Genomic DNA, 26,954 nt, shown 5'->3' on the forward strand with positions numbered 1-26,954 from the left:
ATTATACACTACAGTATGTTGCTAGCAGGCTGTCAGGTATTAAAGTACAGACCAGCCATCAAACAGGGCCGAGCTTCGTATGAAAAAAAAGAAGAAAATTCAACTGTCAGAGCAGTAACATTAGAGTTGGATTCTTTCATTCACTCACACTCTAGTGACATTTCAGACACACTTAAAACTCCTGACCTAAATTATGAGTTATGAGTTATTCCTATTCCAAACAGCCTAATGCTACTACAACATGCCCTGCGCACACAGCACACAACTTGCCCCGCACAGAGCATTTCAATCGGAAAGTTGTTGCTATCGCTTATACCTTGTTCAATACAATTATTTTTGGTTCCTCCTTCCCCTCGTTCAGTACCCCCCACCCTCTCTCGTGAGCCCCCATCCCCCCCTCCTCTTTCTCTAAGTGCTTCCACCTGCCTGAAAAGTTAATGCCTTGAACACATCCTATAAACTTTATCTCAAGATTCCCCAGAGGTAAAGAGCAGTACAGAGGAAGTACTTTAGGAGGATTAAAAAAAAAGAGGAACCTTGACTAGGGACTACTGCTGCGACCCACCTCTCCTCTCCGGCCAACCCCCCCACCCTGCTCTCCTTTCTGTCCCCCTCCCTCATTCCTCCCTCTCTCCTCTCCTCCTCTGCCCTGCTCCCCTCTGGTTGCCAGGCCCGGGGCAGACAGCATGGGGATGGCAGGGTGCCTTTAGCTCACCTGCGATGGCCGTGGTGAAGCTTGTTGTGGGTTAGCTCAGCCCTCTCCTCTCCTCCTCTCCCTCTCACTGTTGTGCAGCTTAAAGCCCCGTATGCGCTAACCAAGCAGCAGCAGATCAACTCAATTCCCTTCCTGGTTTCTGGAGGGCAAAGAGGTCCCTCCCTTTCTCTCTCTCTCTCTCACTCACTCTCACTCCCTCTCTCTTAAAGAAACAGCATTCCCCCTCCGTCTCCTCTCCCTCCTCCCTCTGTGAAGCAAAAGTAAAGTGGAAATTTATTCGCACTAAAAAGTGGACAGTTGTCAAAGTCATAAACTCAATCGGAGATGACACAAATCATTAACCCATACCTTTCCAGTCAGTGATTTCCCAGTGAATGTCAGCCAATGTTTCCATATATGAACACTCATATGTTTAGTTTAAGTGTAAATGAGTTGTAACTCTTGTCAATTCTTCTCACCCGCCTCATCTCTCACTGCTCCTTTTCCTTTTCTATGTGAGTCGCACCCACCCATCCTATTGCCTGAGGTCATGGTGTCCCACCCCAAAAGCAAGCCATGGCACATTCCAGCACATACAGTAGGGGCTGCCAGCAACCCCCTTGATACACTTCCTGGCTCGACCTGGTCTATGTACATAATACCTGCCAAGCTCCAACAGGTGAGGCATCAGAGAAGACATTACTAAGTCGAAAAATGTCTTATCCACTATGGCAAATGGCAAGTTCCCATGTGTAAATTTACAGCTATTGCACTTGATGTTGCGCCATTTCCAACCGCCCACCCGCACGCCCCCTCAGTGAGTGCAAGCCAGCCATTGTGCCATGGAGTGGGATGGAGCACAAGATGTATTCAATGATTCTGTTGCATTATAAACCATCACAACACACCTCTGAAAGCACTATAGTCATATACTGTATTTCATGCACACACTATATAAAACGTACCTTTTACAATGATGCTGTGTGTAAACTGTTGTCTTTTGGCTCTAGTCTCACAGGAGTCGTGTCCCACAGTGCCGCAGGGCTTGACACTGGCTTGGCACTGTACAGATAACCATGCAGGGGTATCAGGGGGCTTTTCTGGAGAGGTAGTGACATACCCTCTGCCAAGAGGGCACTGTTAGGCACCGTCTCTCCTTTAGCACAGGCGAGTCATAGCTTTCAAACTTCAGAAACACACATGGATTGCAGTATTTGGACATTTGGTGCCATCACTTGCTATAATTTGCAAAGCTAAGTGAAGATGATGCAGGTGGATAAGTTGCATCCTAAGTGACATGAAAACAGTAGGACATACACTTTCACATAAATACATAATATTTACACAAGTTGCCCTTTATTCTGTTTTGGCCTAATTACCCACAGTCGAAATTAGTTGAGCCCATGTCTGAGATGATGTCAGACATTTTTATGGCAATGTCGTCTTTCAGTCCAATATAAACTGCTCCTCTCCAAGTCCAGACAGCCCACATCAAATCTGTGTTTACCATTACTGTCTGAATGATGGTTTTGATTAAAACTAGCTAAAAGAAGGAGGCAGTTAACTAAAATCCCTGTATTCAGATCGCTGTTTGACCCTACTAACAAAGACTGAAACAGTTCAAATTAGTAGTCCGTGTGGTGGAAAGTAACAGTAAGTACATTAAATCAATTACTGTACAAGTTATGAGGTATTGTTACTTCACTTAAGCATTTTCATTTATGCTACTTTATATTTCTACTCCACTTTATTGTACTTTTTACTTCACCACATTTTTCTGATAACTTTAATTACTATTTACTTTGCTTGTTCAGATAAATAAAACAACATATAACCTAATCAACAAATAGATTACAACTTATTGCTATGGATAAAGATAATACTGTATTGATGCCTTGGTGAAGTTTATAAGCTACCCAGGCTATATATAGTAGGCCTAAACAAAACACTTTTACTTTTGGCACTTTAAGTATATTGTGATGCTAATACTTTTGTAGCCTACATTTATTATTTTGAATACAGGACTTTTACTTGTCACGGAGTATTTCTACACTTTAGTATTAATACTTTTAATGAAGTAAAACATCCGAGTAGCCTACCGTAATTCTTCTAATTATTTTTCGTAGTTCATTTTGACACTATTTCCTCATTAACCGGAAACGTCAATAAGCTAACGTTAGCTAACGTTAAAGCCGTGCTATTCTGAACTGAGATGGCACGAACGTAAAAAACAATAATATATATATTTAAATATATAAATAAAATAAGTATTAAAATAAGCAGTTACCATTTTAAAATTAGAAATAGTCGTCATCCATCTCTCAAACGATTTGTAGTCAGTTTAGTGAAAGTTAGTTAGCTTATTGGTACACGTGTTGCCACGGTTACCTGCACTGAGCGCGCGGATGGTTAACAGAAACCTGCCAGCCAATCAGAAACGAGTATCGACACGTCCATAGTATAGTAAAACTATATTTTAGAGGGTGGTTTGAAAAAAATCAAGGTAGGTGACTGAATATTAAAATGCCTTGAAAAGACAAAAACACACACATTACAACCAGGGGCCACGTCCCCTATCCAAAAATATATTTTTTATAATTATATTTGCTGTTAAAACCTTCTTCACACTAAAGAGCAAAGTTGTGGTAGGGAAATATTTATTTTAATACATTGGCCTAAAAGTAATGCAATTTAAATGACTTAAAGAGCTGGAAAAATACAAGTACATGACCTCTATGGTAGCTATGGCCCTGACAACCATATCAATGTATGATAATCATGAATGAAGTAAAACATTAGAGAACAATTCAAGTCAGTTCTACTCTAAAATGGAGTCTGCAACTGTGTAACTGTAATATCTTTGTTTCTTCGTTGTCTGCTGCAGTTAATATTGTTTTGTTAGAAGGGGATAAATATATTTATTAGTGTGGTACAAGTCTGTCAAGAGTCATAGATGCATAGAAAGTGGATACCAATAGCTGTCAACAATGAATAACAACTTACAGTACATTCACAAATAGGTTTTATTTTTAATCTTTTGTATACATTATAACCATATCCAACATTTTTATATTATAATAAAATGACTCTTCTCCCTTGTCATTTACATAAATCAAAAATTTGTATATTAAGACTGCAAAATAGTACTCCTGTGACTTTTGAATATAGCTTTGTACACATACAAGTGACAATGCATTCATTTATGCTCTGAACAAATGCACATTTTTTTGGGGAATAAGAAAGGTCAGCCATAAGCAGAGAGAATGCAAGTGCTCTAGCAAGACGACAGGCTAGCAAGTAACATCACCATCATGTGACCAACACTGACCTGGGTTAAAATGTTCAGTCAAACCCTTTTTAGTACTTGAAACATCTGAAGCACCACTCAATGTTGGGTTGTATTTTTACCACAATTAATTGGGTTAAATCACAGGGAAAAGGATCTGAAATGTATATCAACACAAGTCTTTTCCAAAAGCATGCCTCTAGGCTGGTTGTGTCCCAAGAGAAAGCTTGGAGCGTCACACATAGCAGTACAGTGAAAACATAACCAAATACACCTCAGGGGGAAAGTACAGACCAACAACAAAGAGGAAAATAAAGTTAAATTCAGTCAACGTGATTGAAATCTCATATTGACATTGCAGAGATTCAGGATTTTGATAAAAACACCAGCTAATCATCCCCATCATGATCTTGGGAAATACAATACACATACAGTATTTGGAAGATAATAACCCATGCTATATCATCCCATGAATACATTTTGATCATTGTTTTCTCAATGTCAATAACGACATTATGGCATATGTCGGGCCTCCACAGCATAAGCCTCCTCCCGTGAGAGAGTGACAGCGTGGGATGCGCATGTATGTTGAGGAAACAATCAAAAGTGTAGATCACTGAATGAAATAAATCAAAAACATTCAAAGTACACTGATATGATGTTCATGAATGTGCATACGAGAAAAATAACTGATCAGGCATTGCAACACTGTCATGAGTACCCTCTTTGGTTTGTGACATTGTTCACAAAGTGATCGCTCATTCACCAAAAAGTGAAAATGACTCCGTATACGCCGATTTGTCCTGCACTCTCTACTATCAAATGTAATCATTACATTGGGAGGTAACTGCAAGGTCTCTGCAGAGAACATTTTAGCAGATAGAAGTTTGACAAAGGGATTTTAAATCAAAATAGCAGCATTCACCTTCAATAAAACTAATTTAGAATTTGCAAGAAGGGGATATGTTTGGATTTCTGTTTTGAAATCTCAACAGCAGGTAATTTATTAAAATACATGTTCCACAAGCCATCAGCTGTTGCCATAGAATAGACTAATACAGAATATTCAACAATACAAAAGAAGTTTGTCAATCAATGCAAATTCAGCTGACACAATGGCAGCCCTTAAGTGCTTTACATCCTCTGTAGCATGGTGGAGAAGTGAGCTGTGGCTACCTTTTGACACTGGCATGGTGAAGCTGTGGTCTTACAGTACAATGACTCAAAGGGCCTGGCTGCTGGTGAAGAAATAAATTGGGGAGGGGGGGGGGGGGGGGGGGAAGGGACAAAACCATTTTACCAAGAGCAAGATGGAAAAAAGTGCCAATGTGTGTGATGGCTTGTGTACGTGTATGCAAGCAAGACCCCGGGGCGTGATAGGGCAGTGGGGGCCTGTTCACTCAGTGCCGCGGGTGGGAGTACTGGGCTGGTTGAGGCCCATGGTTTTGCACAACCAGCCGGCAAAGTCCACTTCCTCCACTTCTGATCGTTTGATGAACGTGTGACTCTGAAAGAAAACCCAAAGTCATTAACACAAAAAATGATAACGGCTTAAAATCAAACTATCAGATAAATGAACATTTAAGTTCAGGTACCCACCATCAACATCTTCAGATCTGCCCTCTCAGCCGGGTTTTTGATCAAACTGCAGACACAAACGACACCAAAAAAGAAAAAAAACTATAGAATTGATTTCGTCAATGAAGGTTTAAATTGGATTTAAACACTCTCAGATCTCACTAGATTAGTTTCTGCAAGCACCTCGTACATAGCAAAACATAAGCATTTCAGTCAGCACCATCTGCTGTCTTCATGTCACATGACATTAAATGCACAAGGAGACAAGAAAGTAAAACTCTACATTATGTAGTCATCATTTTTGCACAGAAGATATAGGCAGAGTCCTTTTTTTAAGTTGCTCACTCCAAACATGTCACTGTCGATGCTCACCATTTTGTCACAAAGTCCTGGAAGTCATTGGTGTAGACCCCAAGTGGCAGTTTAGGGGGTGGCTGAGGAGGAATCAAAAAAAGGTAAAAAAAAATTGTACAATTGATGCAAACATACACTTTGTGCTTATGTATAAAGAGAAAGAAAGGTGTGTGTTTATGCAAATCAGTGTTTTCTCACACCTCATTCACAATGTAGTCCAAAAGTTCAAAGATGGCCATAGCTGGTCTACTGTCCATCCCATGTCCTGTGGAGAAGTTGCATATCATAGACACAATTATCATCAATTTCCTCCATTACAAATCATATCTTAAACATGTTTCGTTTTTTTTATCATTATATTTGAAAGACTTTATCCTGAAAACATGGATGTAAAAATGCTAAGTCTAAAAATCTACTTCTATGAGTTTGGAATTGTTTTTTGCGCTTCTTACCGCTCACAGGCCGGCCCGGTGGTCTGGGCCTCTGCATGTTGGTGTGAGGCGCTCCCTCAGCCCCGTCCATAATGGCCCGTCCGAAGATGTTCTCCAGCTCTTTGGCGTCTGGTGGGGGGATGGGGTAGCGGCCAATCGCCAGCTCCACCAGGGACAGACCCATGCTCCACACGTCAGACTGAACAGAGTAGTGTGTGCCCTGCAGTCTCTCCGGCTGTTGAGAAACACACGATCTACGTCAGAGGGAGCGGGTAGAGCCAAGATGCCGGGCAGGAGAGAGGGTTGGGCAGAGGGCTGGGTGGGGAAGGCACAGGAAGTGGTTGAGAGGATAATAGGAGGGGGGCATGATGGCAAGAAGAGTTGGGGTGTGGCGAGGGCAAGAGGACAGGGGATGGGAGGGTTTGGCAGGAAGTGAACGAGTAGCTTTGGACTGCTTTAGTTAGAAGGGTGAGCAAGGACAGGTGTGTGTGTGTGTGTGTGTGTGTGTGTGTGTGTGTGTGTGTGTGTGTATGTGTGTGTGTGTTGGGAATTATGATCAAAGGGCAAGTGTCTCTACACCACTGGCGCTTTGTGAGATGGGACAGACAAGCAGCTTTCGACACTGCACCCACCAGGTGTGTAAGAGTGAGGGGAAAGAAGGACGAGAAGGAGCGAGCACAGTTGCCTCGCTCATTGCCAAAGAGCCCTTTCCTGGGCACAGCCCTCGGTTCTTGGCAGGGGAGTGAGGGAGGGCCAGAGGAAAGGAAGGCAGAGGGCGGGGCCAGAGAACAAGAGCAATGTGAGAAAAGAAGAGAAGGAAAGTGGGGATAGGGCCAGAGGAAAAGGGGTGGGGGCGCAGGCGTGCAGCGCTGACTCACCGACATGTAGGAGCGTGTTCCAACAAAGGAGTTGGCCATGGAATCTATGAGCTGGCCGCTCACACCAAAGTCGCAAAGCTTGATCTCCCCGCGGGAATTGACCAGGATGTTGGAGGGCTTGACATCTATGTAGCAGAGGGGACGTGGAAAAACAAATAAATGTACAATACATTTTCAAGGCGACTCGTATCTCATCTGTCGTTCACACTCAACATCTCAGTGTTGATTATTTGAGAAGATGAGAGGAGACGGCTTACAATAGAAACTCATGACTTAACATATAACAAATAAGGACACTGCTACACTGGTATGTTAATATACGGGTTTAGGTATGCAAGTATATGCAGGGGGAATTAATGTACGTGTATACATGTCTATTGCATGTTTCCATGTGAGACACAAAAGTGCAGGCTCTGAAAACCTCCAGAGACAGTAAAAACTATGCATCTGATAACAGAAGCAAATATCTTTTGTAGATTAAAAAAAAACATTTTCTTGCAACATAGAATGACTTCAGAAACAAATATTTATATGACGCTTCAGTCTGCCTCGAGGCTGGCATGCACAACACCCCCAGCTTTATCTGTGGTGCCATGTTAATGGAGCAATGGAGGAAAATAGCTACATCTCAAGCTGAGCCTCCGTTATAAACAAGCCTGGTCCTCCACATTTCCCGCTCAGCGCTGAAAAACATCCTGCAAAAATAATGGGTTAAGACTGAGCCCTGCAATCTGTCCTCTGTGGTGCGACCCCCCCCCCCCCCCTCCCACCTACCAAGGACATGTGAAGAGTGACTGAGAAAGAGGAGGCATGAAAGAGCGGGAGAACGATGGAGGGAGACACGGAAGGAGGGGTCAACAGGGCGCGGCTGCTGTATAATCACATCTGAGAGGCTGTAATTACTGCCTGAGCTCACAGACAACTGTCCCAGTACCACCGACCCTGTAGCAGTGAGACTTCACTGCACTGCACTATGCAGGTCTGAACGCTGCCTTCAACTGTGCTTTTCATGGCAACACGCCCATGGTAGCTCACTGGTGTGCTATGGAAAAGTTCTGTCTTGGAGACTGTGCGACTTGTGATTTTGTTTGAATGCAAAGATAATGGGTTTTACCGAGCCTTTTTTCCGTCATGCTACAAATTTCTATGATGAGGAACTTGTGATGTTCTCAAACAATACTTTGCCTTGTGGTGAGCGCACTTAAGCTCTTACGATGTTGCTCGAGTGCATTTGGAGGAAAAAGCATGAAGACAATTAATTAAAGTGAATTAATGTGGCGTATTTCGTATCAGGCTTGGTTTCACTAGCAAAACAAAAGTTTGGGGAAATAGCAATCATACCTAAATGCTTTCCGTTAGTGTGTGTGAGCCGGTGTAAGAGCAGCAAGGATAATGTCAGGGGAGAATTAAAGGATAACCCTGCATTTTTTTTTTTTTTAATGTGCTGTTGAGACTGTATCATTTGCAGGGTCTGAATCTCAGCTGGTTGCTCCACAGGCAACAGCAACATTAGCTGCAACTAAAGTCCAGAGAAAAACATCTAACATTGCATTATTTCTAAAGGAGGATGACTGGAATCTGGAAACAAGGCATAGTTGCCCCTACGCATGTATTAGCTAGTACCTAGTCCATACACTAAACAGTGTTGAGCCTGTAGTGAAAAACTAGACTTGAGTGTAATTCTCAGTCACTACTTTGTCATAAAATATAATCAGGAGCGTATCCATCAAGTGTTTTAGTCATCTTGCTCCGGATGATTTGAAAATGTTGCCGAAGAGATTTTGAGAGCAATAGTAATAACTGTGACTAGAGAACCATCTTACCTCTGTGCATGATCTGGTGCTTCTCCCGCAGGTAGGCCAATCCCCTCAAAACCTGTGAACAAGAGAGAAAAACCATTAAACATAACACACAAATACACACAAATACACACAAATACAAGAATATATGGACACATGATTTAAAAAAAAATGTTTTCCTTATGTAGACAAACATTATTTTGGTTATCCCAGTATTACACTTAGTTGTTTGGACTTGATGCAAGAGTTTACAGTAGTGACTCATACATGACTTGACAACACACAGCTAGTTAAGCAACACCGCAGGAGACACACACCCACAATGAGCAGTGCATCTGCAAAAACATGTTTAGTGTAGTAACGAGCTTTATGAATCTTCATACAACTGCCAAATTACAACCGAAACCAATTATACAATTACAAACATGTCATTAAAAGGCTTTTTTTTTTATGCAACAGAATTAGGGAAATACATACAGCTATGCTAACTTTCCCCAGGATTTCTTCTGGGATTCTTCTGGCTTCCTTCAGGACCTGGTCCAAGGATCCACCATCCTGTAGAGACAAGTTGCACAATTATAATCTGACATACCATTTTCAAAAATATAAAAACTACACATTTGGGAACAAGTATTTTGTCTGACCAGATCAATTCTGTGTCCGTTTTGTAGGAGGCCCTTGCTAACAGTCTTTGTCTCTCACCATGTGCTCCATACAGATGCTGATCTCCCCATCGCTATAAAAGGCCCCATAGAAGCCCACAATGTAGGGGGAGTTGCATTCATGCAGCACCTGCAGCTCTCTGATAATCTGGTTTCTGATGGCAGGCTTGATTTCCAGGTGGATCAACTGAGGAGGGAAAGGATGAGATCATAAACTGCTGTTCTGACAAAAAACAAACAGCTGCATCTACATCATTCACTGATTGCTTAATGTCTCAAGGTAACACATTTCAGAGGTGGTGGTCAGAATAACTACAACTCTTTTAAAATATTTGTACTCACAAACACAGACCAGGTCTGTACACCTCTTTTAATAATGATAACCACAATATAGCAAAGACAAGTTCCCATATTTCCAAATTGTTTCACGTCTTTTGCATAATTTGTACGGGGGAAAATAAATTGGCATGACAACACACACTTAAAAGGCTCAACGGCCTACAAGCTTGTGCTTGCTTGAGTCGCTGCTGCAGTGTCTGTTTGGAGTCCCAGTAACTTTCTGTCTCATAAACTGTACACTATTCATTATGATCAAATTAGAGGGGAAAATTGCCAAACCAACCGCCGCAAGTTTACAACAACTTTTGCGAGATAAATCTCTTTTACACAAACAATGTAATCGAGACACTGCTTGTAAATTACCTCAAACATATTTTTGGCATTTCTTCATTGTAATTTTGTATGACTCATAATGTGCAAAAGATATTTATCTGTGATAAGCCAATATTGGCCCAGATGATTTATGAAGACATATTTATGTCTAGGTCAAGTATAAGTGGTGTGAGATATAGCATCTTATAGCCCCTCACATTTTTATTCATGTTAAGAAGTTAAGTGCTTTTCTCCACACAGAAAGTCAGTGTGGCTCCATGTAGAAATGGGCGCAGCAAACCAAGCCAGCACCAGGGTGCAAAGATAACATCTAAATTGAATTCCCAAATACACCTCTGGAATGTGTTTTGTTTCAGCTCCCTCCACACTTCAACTGCAACAACAACAAAAAAATCCAACAAATGTTAATTTTCACCTTTCGAGCCATGACCAAACCCGAGGGTTTGTGGCGGACCTTGTTGACCACTCCTCCGTTTCCAGCGCCCAACTCGCATATGGGCTCGAAATCCTCATCCTTCAGCTCCCCAACTTGAGCTTTCTGGGTCAGAAAGGCCTCCAGTCGTTTCCTCTGTTGTTCATCCAGGTCCAACTCACCCAGCTTCTTTTGTAAGGCCTCGAGGTTGGCTCTGTGAGGAGGAGAGAGGGAGAGAGCGTTGAGAAGACACGGATATTTAACGACGCAATTTAAATGGTGGTGATGACGTTGTGCAGAGCTTGGTTATAACTTGCACGCACAGAGCAATCTCTTTAACACGGGTTCAATTAATCTTAACCTTTTTTTGTAAGGGTTGTTGTTAGAATGTACAACAACAGCCATACCAACGCATTCAATTTCAATGTAAACAACTTAAAAGATGAGGTTGAATCAAAACATTTAGGTTTAATAATATGAATTGTCCCTAATAAAGATTTTTTTTTAATATCACAATCAAAATTAAGTGATTTGTTTTACCTTCAATACTAACTGTGTGTGTTGTTTTGCACAATATATAAAATGTAATCATAAAACAGATTTTTTTTTTGTTCATCTTAAGTCATACTAGGGTTACTCACTCAGATGCAGCATCAATGGTGTTGGAGGTGGCCTGTCCCTCCCCGATGGGCGTTATGTTCAGGGGAACGGGTCTTCTTTTAGGAGCCATTTCAAATATTAACCCTAAAACACTTTCTCAAATAATGCACTAACTTACAACGAGCTGTGAAGCTGCTTATCTAGTCTTTTCCTTGTTCGAAACTCAGTGTGAAAAAGCAACAGGAACAGCTCTTGGTGGCTAGTAACTTGGCTAGCTAATGTTAGCAAAGTTAGAATACTTTAGGTAGCATGTCAGTCAACTATTTGGGTAAATCGTATCATTCCGAGGTGCTCTTTAAAGGTCAGGTTGTTTTTCCGGTGCACCTATAGCTTATGGAGTAAAAACATTTCAATTTGTCTGCTTTCTTCTGGGTTATCTACCTGCTGCTCCTAGCCATTAGCCACCTAGCTGCTACTAGCTAGCACCAGCTCCAGGAAAAATCGTGCCCTGCGTCTGTGAGTCCTAAATGTGCAGCCCCCCCTCGCTTCTCAGCTTTCACGAGACCACAGGCCAACCACGGTTTTTTACCGGGAGACCGACACAAGTGGCAGGACGACAGCGTCGGAGATACAAATTCCTCCGTGTTTTTAGTTCAGGGTGCGGGGCTCTGAAGCGAAAAGGGTTGTCTGGTGGTGTTTCAATACAGGAAGCAGCAGCTGCAGCATCAGACCTGTGTATGACACCCACAGGGAGAGCCCTTCATAAACACCGCGAGACTGAGGCCGTCTCACAAGTTGGTAAGAGAGACGCAGGAATCTCATGGGAGGTGTACGACATCTACAGTTTGTGATAACACCTCCGGTATGCTGTTTTTAATGAGGTAAAAGCTCAGTTTGACCATCTGATCTGCAGCTTTCTTATGTGTTCTAATGGCAGTTAGTAAACAAGCTGCGAAGTACATTACTGCCCCCCAGCGGCGACAAGAGGGAACTGAAGATTTACAACAGGTTATACTTTGTTATGAAGAAATGTTGCTACATTTTCAGTTTAAAAAAAACATGTTAAGTTTGCATTTGAAGTTGTATTACAGTTAAAATCTGAGCTTTTCTTATCATGCATACTAAAAACACTAAACCCTGTCCTTCACCTGCACAATATCACTCAAAGAGACATGAACCAATCAAGAAGAGACTCAAAATGACCACAAAGAAACATAAAAAAAACTATAATGAGATACAAAAATTCTACAGAGAGACGAAAAAAGACAAAAAACATAACAAGAAAAAGTCCATAGCAATTACAAAGACACAAAATGACCACAAAGGGACATAAAACCAACAACAACAAAAAGGTTAAACAACTATGAAGGTTGGGTGTCTCGCTCCCCAGTAGGAGAGGTGGTGGGGTCTTTTGCATATCTGTGTGTTCCCACATTCTCCACAACGAGTAAGACCTTGTACCCTCTGGCAAACGATATAAAGTACCCCATTGTAAACATTTGTTCCCTCCTGCATAAAAAATGTAAATGGTGTTATGCGAGGCTGCAGGGGTTGTGCAATAGCTTCATATTAAGATGAGAGGAGTTGTGTAATATGAAGGCGTGTTCTGGTCACAGGTTGTGTTATACGTGTATTTTGGGGTTGTGATATGCTTTATAGTACATTGTTTACATGTGTGTTTGTTTTATTATTACTATGGAGGCAGCTGACAAAACAATGTGTCATGTGTGCAGCATTTGAGTCTCCTTACGGGGACAATAAAGTTTATTGTATCATATTTCTTTATTTAATTCTTTAAAGTTGTGTTTAGTAAGGTAGGCCTGTTTTCATACAAAAATAATGAGATTCACATATTATGGTAAAAGCCTTTTCTAAAGTGATACTCCGAACATACTCCTTTATGTTTCCGTCAAGAGCTTGAATTTACAACAATCAATAGCAATGAAAAAATAATTAAAACATTACAATTAAATATAAATAATGTCACAGTAGGAAAAGCTGCGTCAGTTTCAGGGTCCTAGTATTTGTGCGTTCTGTCAAAATGTCTGTTGTGAAAAGGTTTATTTAACGTACGCATTTCCTCTGATTGACTTTGAGTAAACACTTTGCACACACATGTTGCAACATGTGAAATAAAAACTATCATTTAGCACAAAAAGGAAGCAAATATTGTAACATTTGGTCAGTTTGGGAATGTTTCAGTGCACCGATTTAATTCCTTCTCACGTCATGCTTTAGGTCTACACGCTAAATTCAAAGTGAAATATTTAAAATATTAAATTCAATATTTCGGCACCTGGGAAATGGTTAGTACATTTCACAAGATATTTGAACGAACGCTGTGGTTTGACCACCTGCAGCTTTAAGGAGTTTAAGTCGTTGACCATGGAGCCGCAGCGGTTCGAGTGCAGCCAGGGACCTTTATTGCATCATCTCTTTTTCCCCCTCAGATCTTTAATATCTCCCACTACTTAAGTGTAATTAGGAAACAAACACTATTAAGTGCAAGTGACTATATTTCAGAAGGTATATTACATTACACAATTTGCTTCAACATTTTTAGGAGCACCTGCAGACAGACTGAATAAATACAGACTATTTTCAAAATAAAACAATGGCAGACATGTTTTTAAGAACTGATTTTAATTAATTCCACACGTCAATAACAGCTGTTAGAATACGATCATTTGAAATTTTACAGTTTTATCCTCAACAGGCATCAAATGTGTCCCCAGATGTGAGCATTTGGTACAGGACATTACAATCTGGACCTTAACCTCCCAGTCCTCTGTGGCATCAGCTTCAGGTGCTGCTGCCGCCCTCAACAGCTTCTTATTGTCTGTATACCTATATGAACAACTGGAGGCGATTCAAGGCTTAATAAAATATTATTTAAATTTTATTGTCTTTTAATATGAACATATAAAAAAAACACAACAAAACATTTACATCATGGATTGTAAGCCTCTGCCCATGCTACCTTATGCAGTATTATAAGAAGAGATGCCACTACAAAAAGACCAGACCCTCAGCTCTCTCCAGCTCCCGAACCATCTGCGAACGTCTCTGGCTCAGTTCCACAGAATCAACCTGCACCACCTCTCGTCTTTAACCATAAGGCAACGAAAAGTTTAGGAGATGACTTCAAATAATGACCTTCTATAGCTATCAACAAATGAACAATGTCATTTTTATATGTATAGCGGTTACTTACAAATTGCCTCGTTAAAGACAGGTATTAGAGTTCTTTACATAATTTTGCTTCAAAGCGCCTTTTTTATTTATTTAATTTTTTCTCTCATATATATATATATATATATATATATATATATATATATATATATATATATATATATATATATATATATATATATATATATATATATATATATATATATATATATATATATATATATATATATATATATATATATATATATATATAAAAAATGTAATTTATATATTTAATTTAAATATATATATTTAATTTAAATATATATATTTAATTTAAATATATATATTTAATTTAAATATATATATATACATTTAATTTAAATATATATATTTTTTGCCCTTTTCAGGGACAGACTGATGTATTAGAGGCGAAACGCCATTAATCAATTTTGTGTGGATAATCAAACATCTTTCAACAGTATATTGATTCTTACGTCTCAAAGGAAGGAGAAAAATGGAAGATCAGATTTGACTCGACCTACTTTTTCAATCATCAACCTTATCGGAGGACGCGCTTGCAACAGTGAGGCCCCGGATCAATGTGTAAATGTCATTTCTCTGTGCTTATGAGCAAGGCAAAAGAAAACCGGATTCTGTGCTGGACAAACCGTAACAAAAAGGATGATAAGAGAGGGAAACATACAACGCAGAGCTCATCTGAGTCACTACTCAACCCCCCCCACCCCGCCCTCCCCTCCCCCATGTGTCTCACAGTGGAGCAGACCGCCACTTTTCTAGTTTCACATTTTCTTATTCCCACGCATGAGATGGTTGAGGAGAACTGATCACAACGGTCAGGGATCCTTGATTAATACTCACTACATGACGGCTTTAAAATAAATAAGCCTTAAAGTTGGGATGAAGTATCAGATGAAAGTGCAAACAGCTCTAGCAACACAGCAACATATTTTCTTATCTTTAAGCAAACACTGATGGCCTTCCTGCAGACAAAACTTAAAAAAAGATTCTGCACATGCAGCCCGGGTATCCTTCTGAGAAACAGCCACCACATACTGACGACACTAGTGCAGGTGCAGAGGAATATTAGTTAAGCCTACAGCATGTAGCAATTAAAGTCCAATTCTACTCCAGCAAATAGATGTGACCTTATCTACATTGAAAGGAGGCCGAGGGGATTGTTTGTTGAAGCAGCTCCACTTGTTCCAGACAAGACCATTTGTTATCCAATCAATGACTTTAAGCGTGGTGGGGTTGCACTTATTGACACTTCATTAAGTTTTGTTGTGTCAGACATGTTGAACCCATCGTAGCAAAGGACTCTGAGCGGTGCTTTGACCCAGGTCAGATTCATTCAGAGGAAAAGAAAAAGGAGCTTTCATTAACAGCACAGCCATGAGCCACTAATTATAAACACTCAAGCCACAGCAGAAGAGGTGTCCTGCTTTCTGCAACCAATAGCTCCCGTCTGTACAGAACGACACTTGTGTGTAAATCTACAAATGTGGCTGTTAAGAAAATGTGAACCAATTAAATAAATACGATACTACTTTCAGAGGACATCAAAATGTGGGGGGGAAAAAAAGATGAACGCACTTCCTGATTCATATTTTATAACTGTCCTTTACGAAAGATTTTATTCTGCATCTCTGTCCACTTCTCCAACTGGGAAAACATCTAAGGAAATCCTCAATGAAATAAAACTCCTTCTCTTGGGTTCTCGTCTGCTGGCCAGCTCAGCTAGCCTGAAAACAATGGGCTCCAATCTTCACCACTCAACCAAAAACAAAAACAAAAAAAAAAGGCACCAAAATCTCACAACCATTTCTTATCAGTGAATTCTTAAAATAGATCTGCTTTGGCACAGCTGCCGCACAGTAATTAAGATGAGTTACGTCAATATGCAATGCTGATATATCACTCCTAGTAAATCCAGCACAATAACTGCAGTTGTGTTTTACAGAGTGGCACAGTTCCACCCACAACATTGTGCATCACTGACACCTACAGTTAGCTTGGCTATCCACAAACTATCTCACCCTTTAAACAAAGATGTTGTTGCTGCAGAGGGAACAGAGCTGCATGGAACAATGGAATAAAACAAATAAAACAAAAAATGTAGGAAAACAAAATCTCCAGTGTAAAATTGGCTTCAGAAAGACTCATCAATGCTTCCGTCCTCCACTTCTTTCTCAGCTACGCTCTGGTCAGTCTGCTAACTTTTTATGACTGAGGTAGGTTCTCTTTAGCTAAGGACAAAAAAAATAAAATAAAAAATAAATGGAAAGCATCTCACAATGAGGCCAGTATCGTGTTATGCACCTTCATAATAATAATAATAATAATAATAATAATAATAATTAGAAAAAAAAGGATAAATTCCTGAAAAAAATAAACCTTTCAAGCCTTGAATTCATTCTCTGAACAAAGAAATAAACACAATGAGAAGTTTAACTTTGCATCACACTCCAGATATCTCTGCCTTGTACTCCCCCCAAATGTTTCATGCTCTTTTCCATTAATTGTTTTTGACCTTTTACCAAAAACTGCTGAGGAGCTTCCATTTTCAACTTGCCTGTTCATCACAAATGTGACAAAAATCAGAGACGCACACATCGAACGCCCAATGGCTAAAAGAGCCTGTAATTCCAAGTCAAATACAAAGAGAGATGAGGTGGTAGAGAGGGAATAGTCTGGAGAGAGAGAGAGAGAGGAGGAAGGGGGGGCGGTGGTGGCGGGGTGCACGATCCATTCAGTCTCTTAGGTAGAGGCAGGACGGTACAGATATTCACTGCAAGGTGATGGTTGGCCAAAAAGAGTTAGAGTTGCTTCCAGTGGTGTACAGTACAAAGAGGAATCCTAATCACTCTAGATTGAAGATTCATTAGCAGTGCATGTTTGAGTGTGTTTATTTTTGACTGAATAGAAACCAGAGCTGCTAAAAGGCTCCGACGTTTGGGCATATGGGAGGGTTGTTGCATCTAGTGGATTGCTGTGTTCCTGTCCTTTGAGCCCCCTGCCTCTCTGTCTCTGTGTGTGTGTCAGTCTATGAGGGGAGAGAGCTGCGGGGTCAGTAGGCAGTGACCAGGTCCTTGTCGTAGTTGTATCGGCCCCTCTTTGGGGCAGGACTGTCGGCGCTGTCCTCAGTGTCCTCGCTGTCTCCTCCTGCCCCGCCCCCTTCCTCCTCAGACGAGGAGTCAAGAGTCAGATCTACCACTGCACCTCCTCCCGGTGCCCCAGCAGCTCCTCCTGCGGATCCTGACATCCCCACAGAACCGCTTCCAGATTTGCCCGTCAGGCTGGTGCTGCTGTGGGCCGGTGAGTGACCGTTTGCCTCAGGAATGCCTGCAGACACAAAAGGTAATTTTAAATTGATTACAAAAGATATTTACACGAGCACACTAATTCACTAAAAAAAAAGAAATTGAGACATCGAGAGGTTAAATTGACAACGTTTGACACTTACATATATCAACAACAGGATAATCTGGTGTGTCGCTGCGTTCTCTTTCTCTGTCCCGCTCCTTCTCATCACTGATGGGTCGCCAGGAGCCGTCGGTTAAGTACTCAATCTCCTCAATGTCCTCACTCGTCTCTTTCAGAATCTCAGCTAGCAGCCTGGAATACACATTGCTGGTTAGAGTCGCCTCGCAAAACAGATTTCACACCAGAAAAAAGAAACAAAATACTCCATTCAAACTCAATTACAGGAGCCGAGCAGCGGTCTGCACGGGTTGAATTTCTTAGTTTTGGTCCTTTCCTGCAGTCTGAAGATCATGTCTGTCATTCTAAATCCTTAAATTACTTTGTCACCATGATGACCACATCGATAATTTTGACCATTTTCATTAAATAGCAAGATATTACTCAAGTTACGCTCAATGAAGAAAATCAACTGAATAATCTTGAACCCGTAGTTGTTTATTATCAACTGAAAATGTATTCTACAAATGTCACTGCCTCAAAACACCACTCTATAAACTTCACAACATTTAGTAATTAAGCTTCTGAAACCTGAAATCTAGAGTTAAATAAGGGACTTTCACACAAGGAATGCAAATATACCTCAAAGCCAAACTGTAACACAATGCTTTCAGTCTTTGAGAAAGTAAGGGAGTGTCTGTGAGAGTTGCAAGAAACTACACGCCCAAAAGGTTGTGGATGAACGTATTTTAGCATGATTCTTTTTAAATATAAAATGGACTAAGTAAGTGTTTTTCGCTATTCTGTGGTGATAAAATATAAGAAAGAAAAGACAAAATGTGTTTAAATGCTGTCCACATCAGGAAAAAACACTTCAGACTGATTATAGATCAATTTGCACCTATACCTTCAAAGAGCACTTTTGTTCATGTTGACAGTACAATTGCTAGTTGTCTTGAGAATCACTTGTAGCAATTAGTACTGTAAATAAAATAAGAGTATTGAGCCCTCTTGACTCCCAAGATTACATGGTTCTCTAAACTATAGCCTGTTGCATCAAGTAAAGTCAACAAACAACGCAATTTACAAGATCAAATATTTTTGGACTACAACCTGACAGCAGGTGTAGAAAAACAAATCACAACAGAGTTGGTGCATGGTTCAACTTGTCCTTAAAAATGCGCATCTGTGCAGCTTGAATAATTTCCCCCAAGCCGGATTCAACACAGAATTACACAAAAGTGTATTTATTTCGGAATTTATTGAGGGGGAAGACAAGTCAGAGCGTGTTTCCGTCTCCTTACCCATCAATAGTGAGCAGCTCAAAGGGAGCGGGCTTGTCACAGACAGGGCAAGTCCATGTGGGCTTCTTCTCATTCATCTGCAGGAAGAAGACTGCGTCGAAACACTGAAGATGGGCACAAGTTAAAACTCGACATGGCACACCGAGCCGCATCTTCACCAACTAGTGGGGGAGGGGGGGAAGAAGCATGTTAAAGTGATCACGCTTCATAGAAGGACAATCATTTATGAAACTGGCCTTTGATACAGCAGGACAAGTAAAACAGAAAATGTGTAAGATAGTGAAGACTAACCGATCCACATCTTAACACATCGGGTATCATCATAAAGGTGTACTCACTGGACAGATGAGAGAAACCCGGAGGCCTGTGGTCGCAATTTCACTCTCTGGATCAAAACGTAGTTTGTCTTGGACTATAGATAAAATGGTAGACAAAATATCAGGAAGTGTCATAACAGTTTATTAAAAAAAAACATAATGTAATATGTGAAATTACACAATAAAAGTATTTCTTCTTAGTGTAGTTTTCAATTCCAAAGTCACATTTGCATAGAAATGTAGGTCAGAGTATAAAAGGTAACACTTACTGCGCTCACAACAGCGTTCTGCACTCTCAACAGAGCAGAGTTTGAGTTGGCTGAAGAGGTCTGCTGCAGTGAAAACCCTCACTAAATACACGGCCACAGAGTACCGCTAAAAACACACAGATTCACAGGTTGTGAGCATATATATTTCAAAAAGGCTACTAATCTAAAAATGTTGCCTCCACACAGAGTGAACCTCAAAGCCACTTACTAAGGTAAGATAAATCCACTTGGCTTCACCATTCTGTTAGAAGAATTAAAGGCGAATATTCCCTCCTGATTATAACTGTATTTAATGCAAGATATCGTCTTACATTATATGGAGCCAATTAAAAAAGTCACACATCTTAGGAAAACCTAATAGCAAATTCTTCCTATTAATGAATATCTCTTGAATCTTTGTTATAATGCCCTAAACACATAAATACGCTTTAGTGCAAATATGCCTCTATGCCATTTGATGGAATGACAACCCCGACCCCCACTTGCGGGCCAACCACAAGGTTATGGACGTGCATTGATTAAGTATGCTGAGCAATCAATTCTGTTCCACTTCAAACACACCAAAAAAAGGGTTTAGTCTGCCTCTAATCATTAACATTCCTCCAGTGCAACACACTTCTAAAGAGCTGCTGTTGGTTCATAACTGCAGTATTTTGATCACGTTGAGGATAAAAGGAGGATGTTGAAATATCTGATCAAACCTTCATGACAGAACAGATCTGTCATAACACGCCTCTCACGCTCTCTCCATGGACATCATACAAAACACTATAGAGCACTGAACAAAATATCATACAAAACAAGTAAATGAAGGTTTTGATGAAGGCCATATTTTCTTCACACAGAGCTAGTCAGCTGTCAGGCGAGCTTAGTGCAGGCTATAGGGATGGGGCATTTCCTAAACTCTGGCAGACAAAAAACAGCTTCTTATTATGTTTAATTTCAACTGTCATATTGCTCATAACTAATTGGATTCCTCATGAGCTGTAAAGAAGAGGGTGCCAAGAGGAGAAAGTGTTCTTATCTGGAACAAGACGCTAATGTAGTTTAGCTCTTGGCCCTGCAGAGTTTTCTTTTTTAGCTAAATCATGTACGACTGAGTTGGACCCATGACACAAGAAGAAAGAACCGCTTGTCCCGACTCGCATTGGTGCAGCACCACGAACCTAAGCTACACTAAAATATCAAATTCAGCATAAGACTGACCTTGCCAAAGTTTCCCCAGGTGACGGTGACTCTGTTGGTGACGTTGGAGAGATGCAACCAGGGAGTGATGTTTACAGGACGACAAGGACGACGGGGCTCAACGCCAGGCTTATTAGAGGGGTAGTAGCCCTGTAAACACACAAAAGTACCAAAGAATTATGTAAATGATTCAATATATCATCTTAAATCTAATTGTTTTTGAGTATTTGTTGACATAACAAGCATCAGGAATCCCTCTGAGGGCTTAGATACAGTTTAAAAGATGAATTGTTGTTGGGCTTATCATAGATGTGTAATCACTTTTTAAAATGCAAAATTAGAAAAGTGAAGACAAGAAGCTCTTTGCTTGCAAACAGATAAAGTGGAAATAGGATCTCAGTTCTCCTTCGAGTAAAACTGAAGGAGCGCTGAGCTCAGGGTAAGTTGCACATGGATGTTAGATTACAATCACTCCTACAGCGTTTCTGTATTCTCTCGTGTTTATTTACTTATGTATAGTCGAGGCATACCAGCCAAGAAGCCTCTCTCATATTAATATTTGATTGCACGCCACTGTTGTTACTACATAGCACATTTTATGTGTGAACAATACAAGTTGTTTAGTTAGTAAGAAAACTGCAGTGACTTTTATCCTCTGTCCACGTTAAAAGGTAAAGAGAAGTATTTGGTTCTGCTAATCACAAGTAACATTTTGTCCAATATATAACGTCACAATATCAATACAAATACTCAGAGAAAGCCAGTCTCTCAGTATTTTAACTTTATTTACGATATTCAATCTTGTTGGACTCACTTTCTAATCCCTCACCTTGCTATGGATTTGTTAGTGGCAACAAAATAACATTTTGCTATTTGTCATTGGTCAACTTAGTGGTTTATTACAAAAAAACATTATTAAAACCACAATTAATCTCATATCTGTGTATCGACATTATCTTTGTTGATGCCACTAAGTATTTAAAATAATCTGTCACTGTTATTACATTTGATTTGAAGCTCAAACACAAAAGACTTATTAAAGTTATTATGTTGTCAACAGCAAAGATTTTCTTTTCTTAAATACAAAAGTTACCAGATTCCCATTTTTGTTTTCATAACATTAATTTTGACCGTTTTATTTTCTCACCGCTGTCAGGTGGAGACGTTCCTACTCAAGGCTGGCTAACAAACACCATCTGTACATGGATATCATTTTTTTCTTGCCTTATTCAACATCCACCTGCATTAAGTTGGCTAATCCACCACTGTAATACATCCGGATGCTCGTTTAGCCGTGACCAGGCAGTAAGTCTTCCATTAACACCCAAACTAGTGACTCATTAACTGTACTTAAAGACAAAAAGGGTGATGACGGAGGAAATTATTCAACAAGAGCAGAAGAACAGCCAGGCTTTAGTCGTATTTCTTTTCTGAAGGTGTGGGTTGAGGTTAATCAACTCACCGGCACATGACAGTAGGACTGGTTGACTTTGACAGCAATGTTGGGAGGATACTGGTCCTCCTGGACACCAATAGAGTCTGTGTAGCAGATTCTGCAACAAAGAGTGATAAGAGAGAAAGGTTTGCGTCATAAGAATGTCTAACCGTTAGCTTCAGTCGAGTCTTTGTGTACTTCAGAACCTGAATGAAATCAGAATAATCCTTTTTAAAGTAAATTATAGGGGTAAAATGTCGTTTGCTCATGCATGTTAAAACTATTTTCCATTTTTCCTTGCTCTTCAGTGGAAGAAAATCAGATTAAACACACAGACATACAGTGAATTATTTATTAAGTTTCAATGGGAATTAGTGGGGACTTACCTCAGAACCACTTGGATTGATCTGATTCCTGGACGAAGCTCACTAAGAAAGTAAAAGGATCACAAATTAAAATGAGCATTAGTTACAGAGTTTGTAAAATTGAGCCAATGTTAACAATGCTGATCTGGGGAGAAAGTATTGATTTTCTTACCTTGCATTTCTAATCTGGTCTGCTTGGTTCGGTGTTAACTCAAATATGCATTGACTGTCCTGCAGTTTCTCATTGTTCTGGGCAACTGTAAATATGTGTAAAGAAAATCCATCACAAACACAGCACAACATGTGGCCATTTCCCTTCTACAAAACAAATGATTTAAATACAAAAACATCAAACTATACACTCACTTAGCTCTGTTGGTTGCAACAGTGTCTCCAAAGTTTGGTAGAAGGGCAGAGGCACCAGCTTGACCTCTGCTGCAGGTGTGGGGATTGGTTTGGAAATGCCGTTGAGGTAGTCTGCGCCCTGAGAGGTGGCAGTGGGGGAGGAGCTGAGGGATGAGTAGGCAACTGGGACGCCCTCTGGACGCCGTGCCGCAAGCCAGCCAGATGTTTTGGGGAAGCGCGACTCATAGAGCTGCCTGACGTTCTTCAGAAGCTCTGGGCTGTATTCGGTCTGCACCAGCCTCAGCGCACGCCCCACCAGGTCCTGTTTCAGCCCACTTTTGCTGCGGCCCATCGAGGCCAGCAGCGTCTGCAGGTCTGAGACCCGGAAACTTTTGACCATGTTCTAGAGGGAGGACAAGACAAAACATGAGAAACACAATTTAGGGACAATGAAGTCTGTAAACGGGTGACAGTGCCATGAATGTACAAGTCCAGACTCATTTTAAAAGCTAAGTCTCAATCTGTGGTGTATTGATCGAAATCCAAAACCATTTACGACCACAGTTCTAATGGATTTGGATTTCTTGTACTCCTCTGACTTTTTCAAGCACCGTGATACCCAAGGTTGAAAATTAATTACAGTACATCATCATTGTCAATATGGGAATTGCTCCAGTAAAGTATCAAGTTCTTGAACATGCTCTTTCTGAAAACAACAGTCAAAATGAATCTGCACAATATGTAGCATCATTTAACATGACACAACAGTGTCTCAAACCTTTTGATTCCTGATAAATTAGGTTCTTCCTTAGTCACTATAATGCTACAGAGGCTTGAATCTGCATCATCATTCGTTAGATAGACTAATGAGTAACACCACTCCTTGGTCAGACCACTTGCATCATGGCCTAGTCATTTACATCACACCATTCTTTTAAAAAAAAAAAACTTAATCTGCAGCAGTTAAAATATATGACTGCATCTCAATGTATTACATGTAAGGCACACAGACAAAAAACAGGCCCAGCTACAGTATAAACATGAAACGTAAAAAAGGCATGCCCACCTTGGATTGTGTTTAGTTTAAGGATATAAAAGCAATATATCAAAGAGGAATCACACACACAAAAACGAGAAAGAATTCAAATATGTGGTAAACCTAGTTTGGATTTTGAATATACTTATATTTGTATTATAGTTTTCCTTGCACAATGATTACATGTATACCAAAGTCTGTTTACAGTCCCGTGGAGGTCAAATACGCCTACAATGTAAAACTAAAGTAACTTCTGCAAAATGCACTCTAATTACAATAGGTTTAATAAAAGATGGACGCGATGTTTATCAATCAATTCCCGAGTATTCACTGATCAATCTAATTTGCATCGAGTGATGGTGATGGGTGAATTCGTTTGAGCATCAGTGACAAATAAACAAACAAAAAAAACAGCGGAAGACAAACCATAACAAGCACGGATGTTTACTCTTTGCTGAATTAAAGTGTAGTCAGCGCAATCCAATGCTAATCAAATGTTTAATTCACGAGACACGATGGGTCCACTTTTCGATTAGCTACACTAAACATGTGTACAATATTTACATAATAAGTGACGTCGGCTATCGCAAGACAGGGAACATAAGACAAAAACAAACCGCCTGGATGAGAAAGGATGTTTATTTTATTATGGAAAAGCCTGATCCCTATCACGTTAACATGTTTTAGCTTTGTCCGACATTGTTTAGTTGTGCATCAGTGGCACAAATGCTTTGTGTCTAGATTACATTTGCACAATAACGCGGCTGACCATGAGGCAACGGATGGACAATAAATGTGCAAAGAAATACAGCCATAAAGTCACTAACGTTGCCATTTCTTTAGCTTCACTTGAACAATATAGCATGAGCTAATCGGCCGGCTAGCTTCTCTATAGACTGGGCTGTCGGTATTCAATCATGGCAACTGGACATTTTGACAGGTGCACAGCTTCACAAACTAAACGGCTTACTACAGACAAACATTATTATAAGACAAATAACGTCAAATAGTAAAGAGCCGGGAAGGATGCTAGCAGCAACCCCCAAAGTGTTTTTATGGTCACATCATTCATTTTCAGTGTCTTCCTTTAGAGCCAGCGTGATGCTAGCTAAACCAACGCACTTGCCTGGTTAACATTACCTAGCAGGCTAGCTACGTTAGCACCACAGGCTAGTTCGTTTCGCCGTGAATGTAATACGCCACATTTCTAAGGGTACAGACTCTTAACTATATTCATACAAAGCCCCCAGTTTTCCCACGACTGGGCTGAGTTTTAAACCACACTCCCGCGCCCTTCTCCCATCAAACCAAAGCTAAGCCAAGCTCTACTTGCCATCGCTTCCACCAGTTCGGCCGCCATCTTCGTGCAGCAGTACCGCGAGAGTCAGAGACGACGGCTAGTCTCTCACCAATGAAACGCAGAGCTGGCTTTGATTGACGGGTACCCTCAGCCAATCACTGAGCGGCTTTAACCAGAGACCCAAGAGCTATATACAAAATGGGCGGGACCATCGTGTTTTTAAAGTTACAGTGCAACTTTTTAGAAGCACTAAGAGACAGGTCTCATTTCCAAATTAGGCCTCAGTATCCATTAATGATACCACGTGTCAAAACATTTTGATACCCTTTATATTTCGGTTTAATAGTATCGAGATATTGTGAATGTGTGTTTTAATTTTTTTTTTTATTCAACATTGAAGTAAGGCATGGGGTGTCAAGTGGATCAGGTCGCATGGTCTGTTCAATTCCCGTCCGAGCAAAATACTCCGTTTCAGGTCCTGCGCCCAGCCGTGAGATGTGGAGTTAATGCTTTGTCTAAGGTATGTTCATAATTGAATTAAAATAAGTAATTAACGACATACACGTACAGGTAAAAGTATAGACCAGCCATACCCTGTCCAAAACACAACTACAATGACGTGTCAACCTTTTAGCAAAATTAGAAAATGTAGTGTGTTAAGGACAAATATATACTCCCTCTGGTGATCCAGCCCTGCTTTTCCAGAAACTCTTTATATGTGGCAAAGAATGGCCTCATGAAAACACAAAAATCAATTGAAGGAATTGCAGTATCATGTAATAACATGGTGTGTTTTGTTTTGCTTTATTTTGGATATGAAACGTCAATAAAACAATGTTGTGTATTCAAAAGGACTGCTGGTTTTGCCACTTCACTGCCTGATGAAAATGCTATCTATGATTATGATTATTCATAGATATAGGGAATATAGGATTTAATCAGCCTATTTTCTTTCTAAAGTTAGCTCACAAATGCAGACCTAAATTACAGCATTGTTCTCTACACTAAAGGGTATTATTTATACAATTCTAATATTGGTTCAACATTTTTCATTAATATAACATAAGCCCATAAAGCCTATGAATTAATATAGCTAATTACAATCCAAAAGCTCAGTAATGCAAAGGCACTAGTGCTCTCTGCTGTGTATGCATAACATGTTCCATTGTTTAAACAGAAGAGGGCAATATGGTCCATGATTTGACCTGACTGTCATTTAATTAATTCCGTCACTGATGTACAGAACAAAGCAGATATATCCAGATACCAGATACTATGCTATTACTGTTATCTGCAATAATGTGAAGAAGACTGCAGTGGAATGCCAATATTTATTTGTGGGTGGTTTTAATCTCTACAACTCCACTGTTATTAAGTCCATCAGTATAAACTAATGCACACAGACACTGTTAAAACT

The 26,954-nt window shown here is 40.2% G+C and overlaps 2 protein-coding genes across 3 annotated transcripts; both read right to left on the reverse strand.

Annotated features, from left to right (window-relative positions):
* Window positions 1-3,698: 3,698 nt before the first annotated feature.
* map2k2a (mitogen-activated protein kinase kinase 2a) lies at window positions 3,699-12,244 on the reverse strand. Of its 2 annotated transcripts, none has more exons than XM_029430021.1 (11): window positions 11,408-12,244; window positions 10,770-10,980; window positions 9,723-9,869; window positions 9,498-9,575; window positions 9,045-9,096; window positions 7,222-7,346; window positions 6,365-6,578; window positions 6,113-6,177; window positions 5,931-5,992; window positions 5,580-5,644; window positions 3,699-5,487 (listed from the first exon to the last, which is right to left on the reverse strand). In XM_029430021.1, exons 1-10 carry the CDS (start codon window positions 11,494-11,496, stop codon window positions 5,605-5,607), a joined length of 1,083 nt encoding a protein of 360 aa, XP_029285881.1. In that variant the 5' UTR covers window positions 11,497-12,244; the 3' UTR covers window positions 3,699-5,487; window positions 5,580-5,604. The 2 variants fall into 2 exon arrangements, with proteins under 2 accessions (XP_029285881.1, XP_029285880.1); XM_029430020.1 differs by having other exon boundaries at window positions 5,580-5,625; window positions 11,408-12,243.
* A 3,917-nt stretch (window positions 12,245-16,161) lies between these two features.
* Window positions 16,162-25,672, reverse strand: pias4a (protein inhibitor of activated STAT, 4a). Its single transcript, XM_029430323.1, has 11 exons — window positions 25,571-25,672; window positions 23,223-23,604; window positions 23,029-23,113; window positions 22,878-22,919; window positions 22,519-22,609; window positions 21,078-21,206; window positions 19,872-19,977; window positions 19,624-19,697; window positions 19,286-19,446; window positions 18,025-18,176; window positions 16,162-17,903 (listed from the first exon to the last, which is right to left on the reverse strand). The coding sequence occupies exons 1-11, from the start codon at window positions 25,595-25,597 to the stop codon at window positions 17,629-17,631; spliced, it is 1,524 nt and encodes a 507-aa protein (XP_029286183.1). The 5' UTR covers window positions 25,598-25,672; the 3' UTR covers window positions 16,162-17,628.
* Between the last annotated feature and the right edge of the window lie 1,282 nt (window positions 25,673-26,954).

Source organism: Cottoperca gobio, chromosome 4, assembly GCF_900634415.1.
Source record: "Cottoperca gobio chromosome 4, fCotGob3.1, whole genome shotgun sequence".
Classification (NCBI taxonomy): domain Eukaryota; kingdom Metazoa; phylum Chordata; class Actinopteri; order Perciformes; family Bovichtidae; genus Cottoperca; species Cottoperca gobio.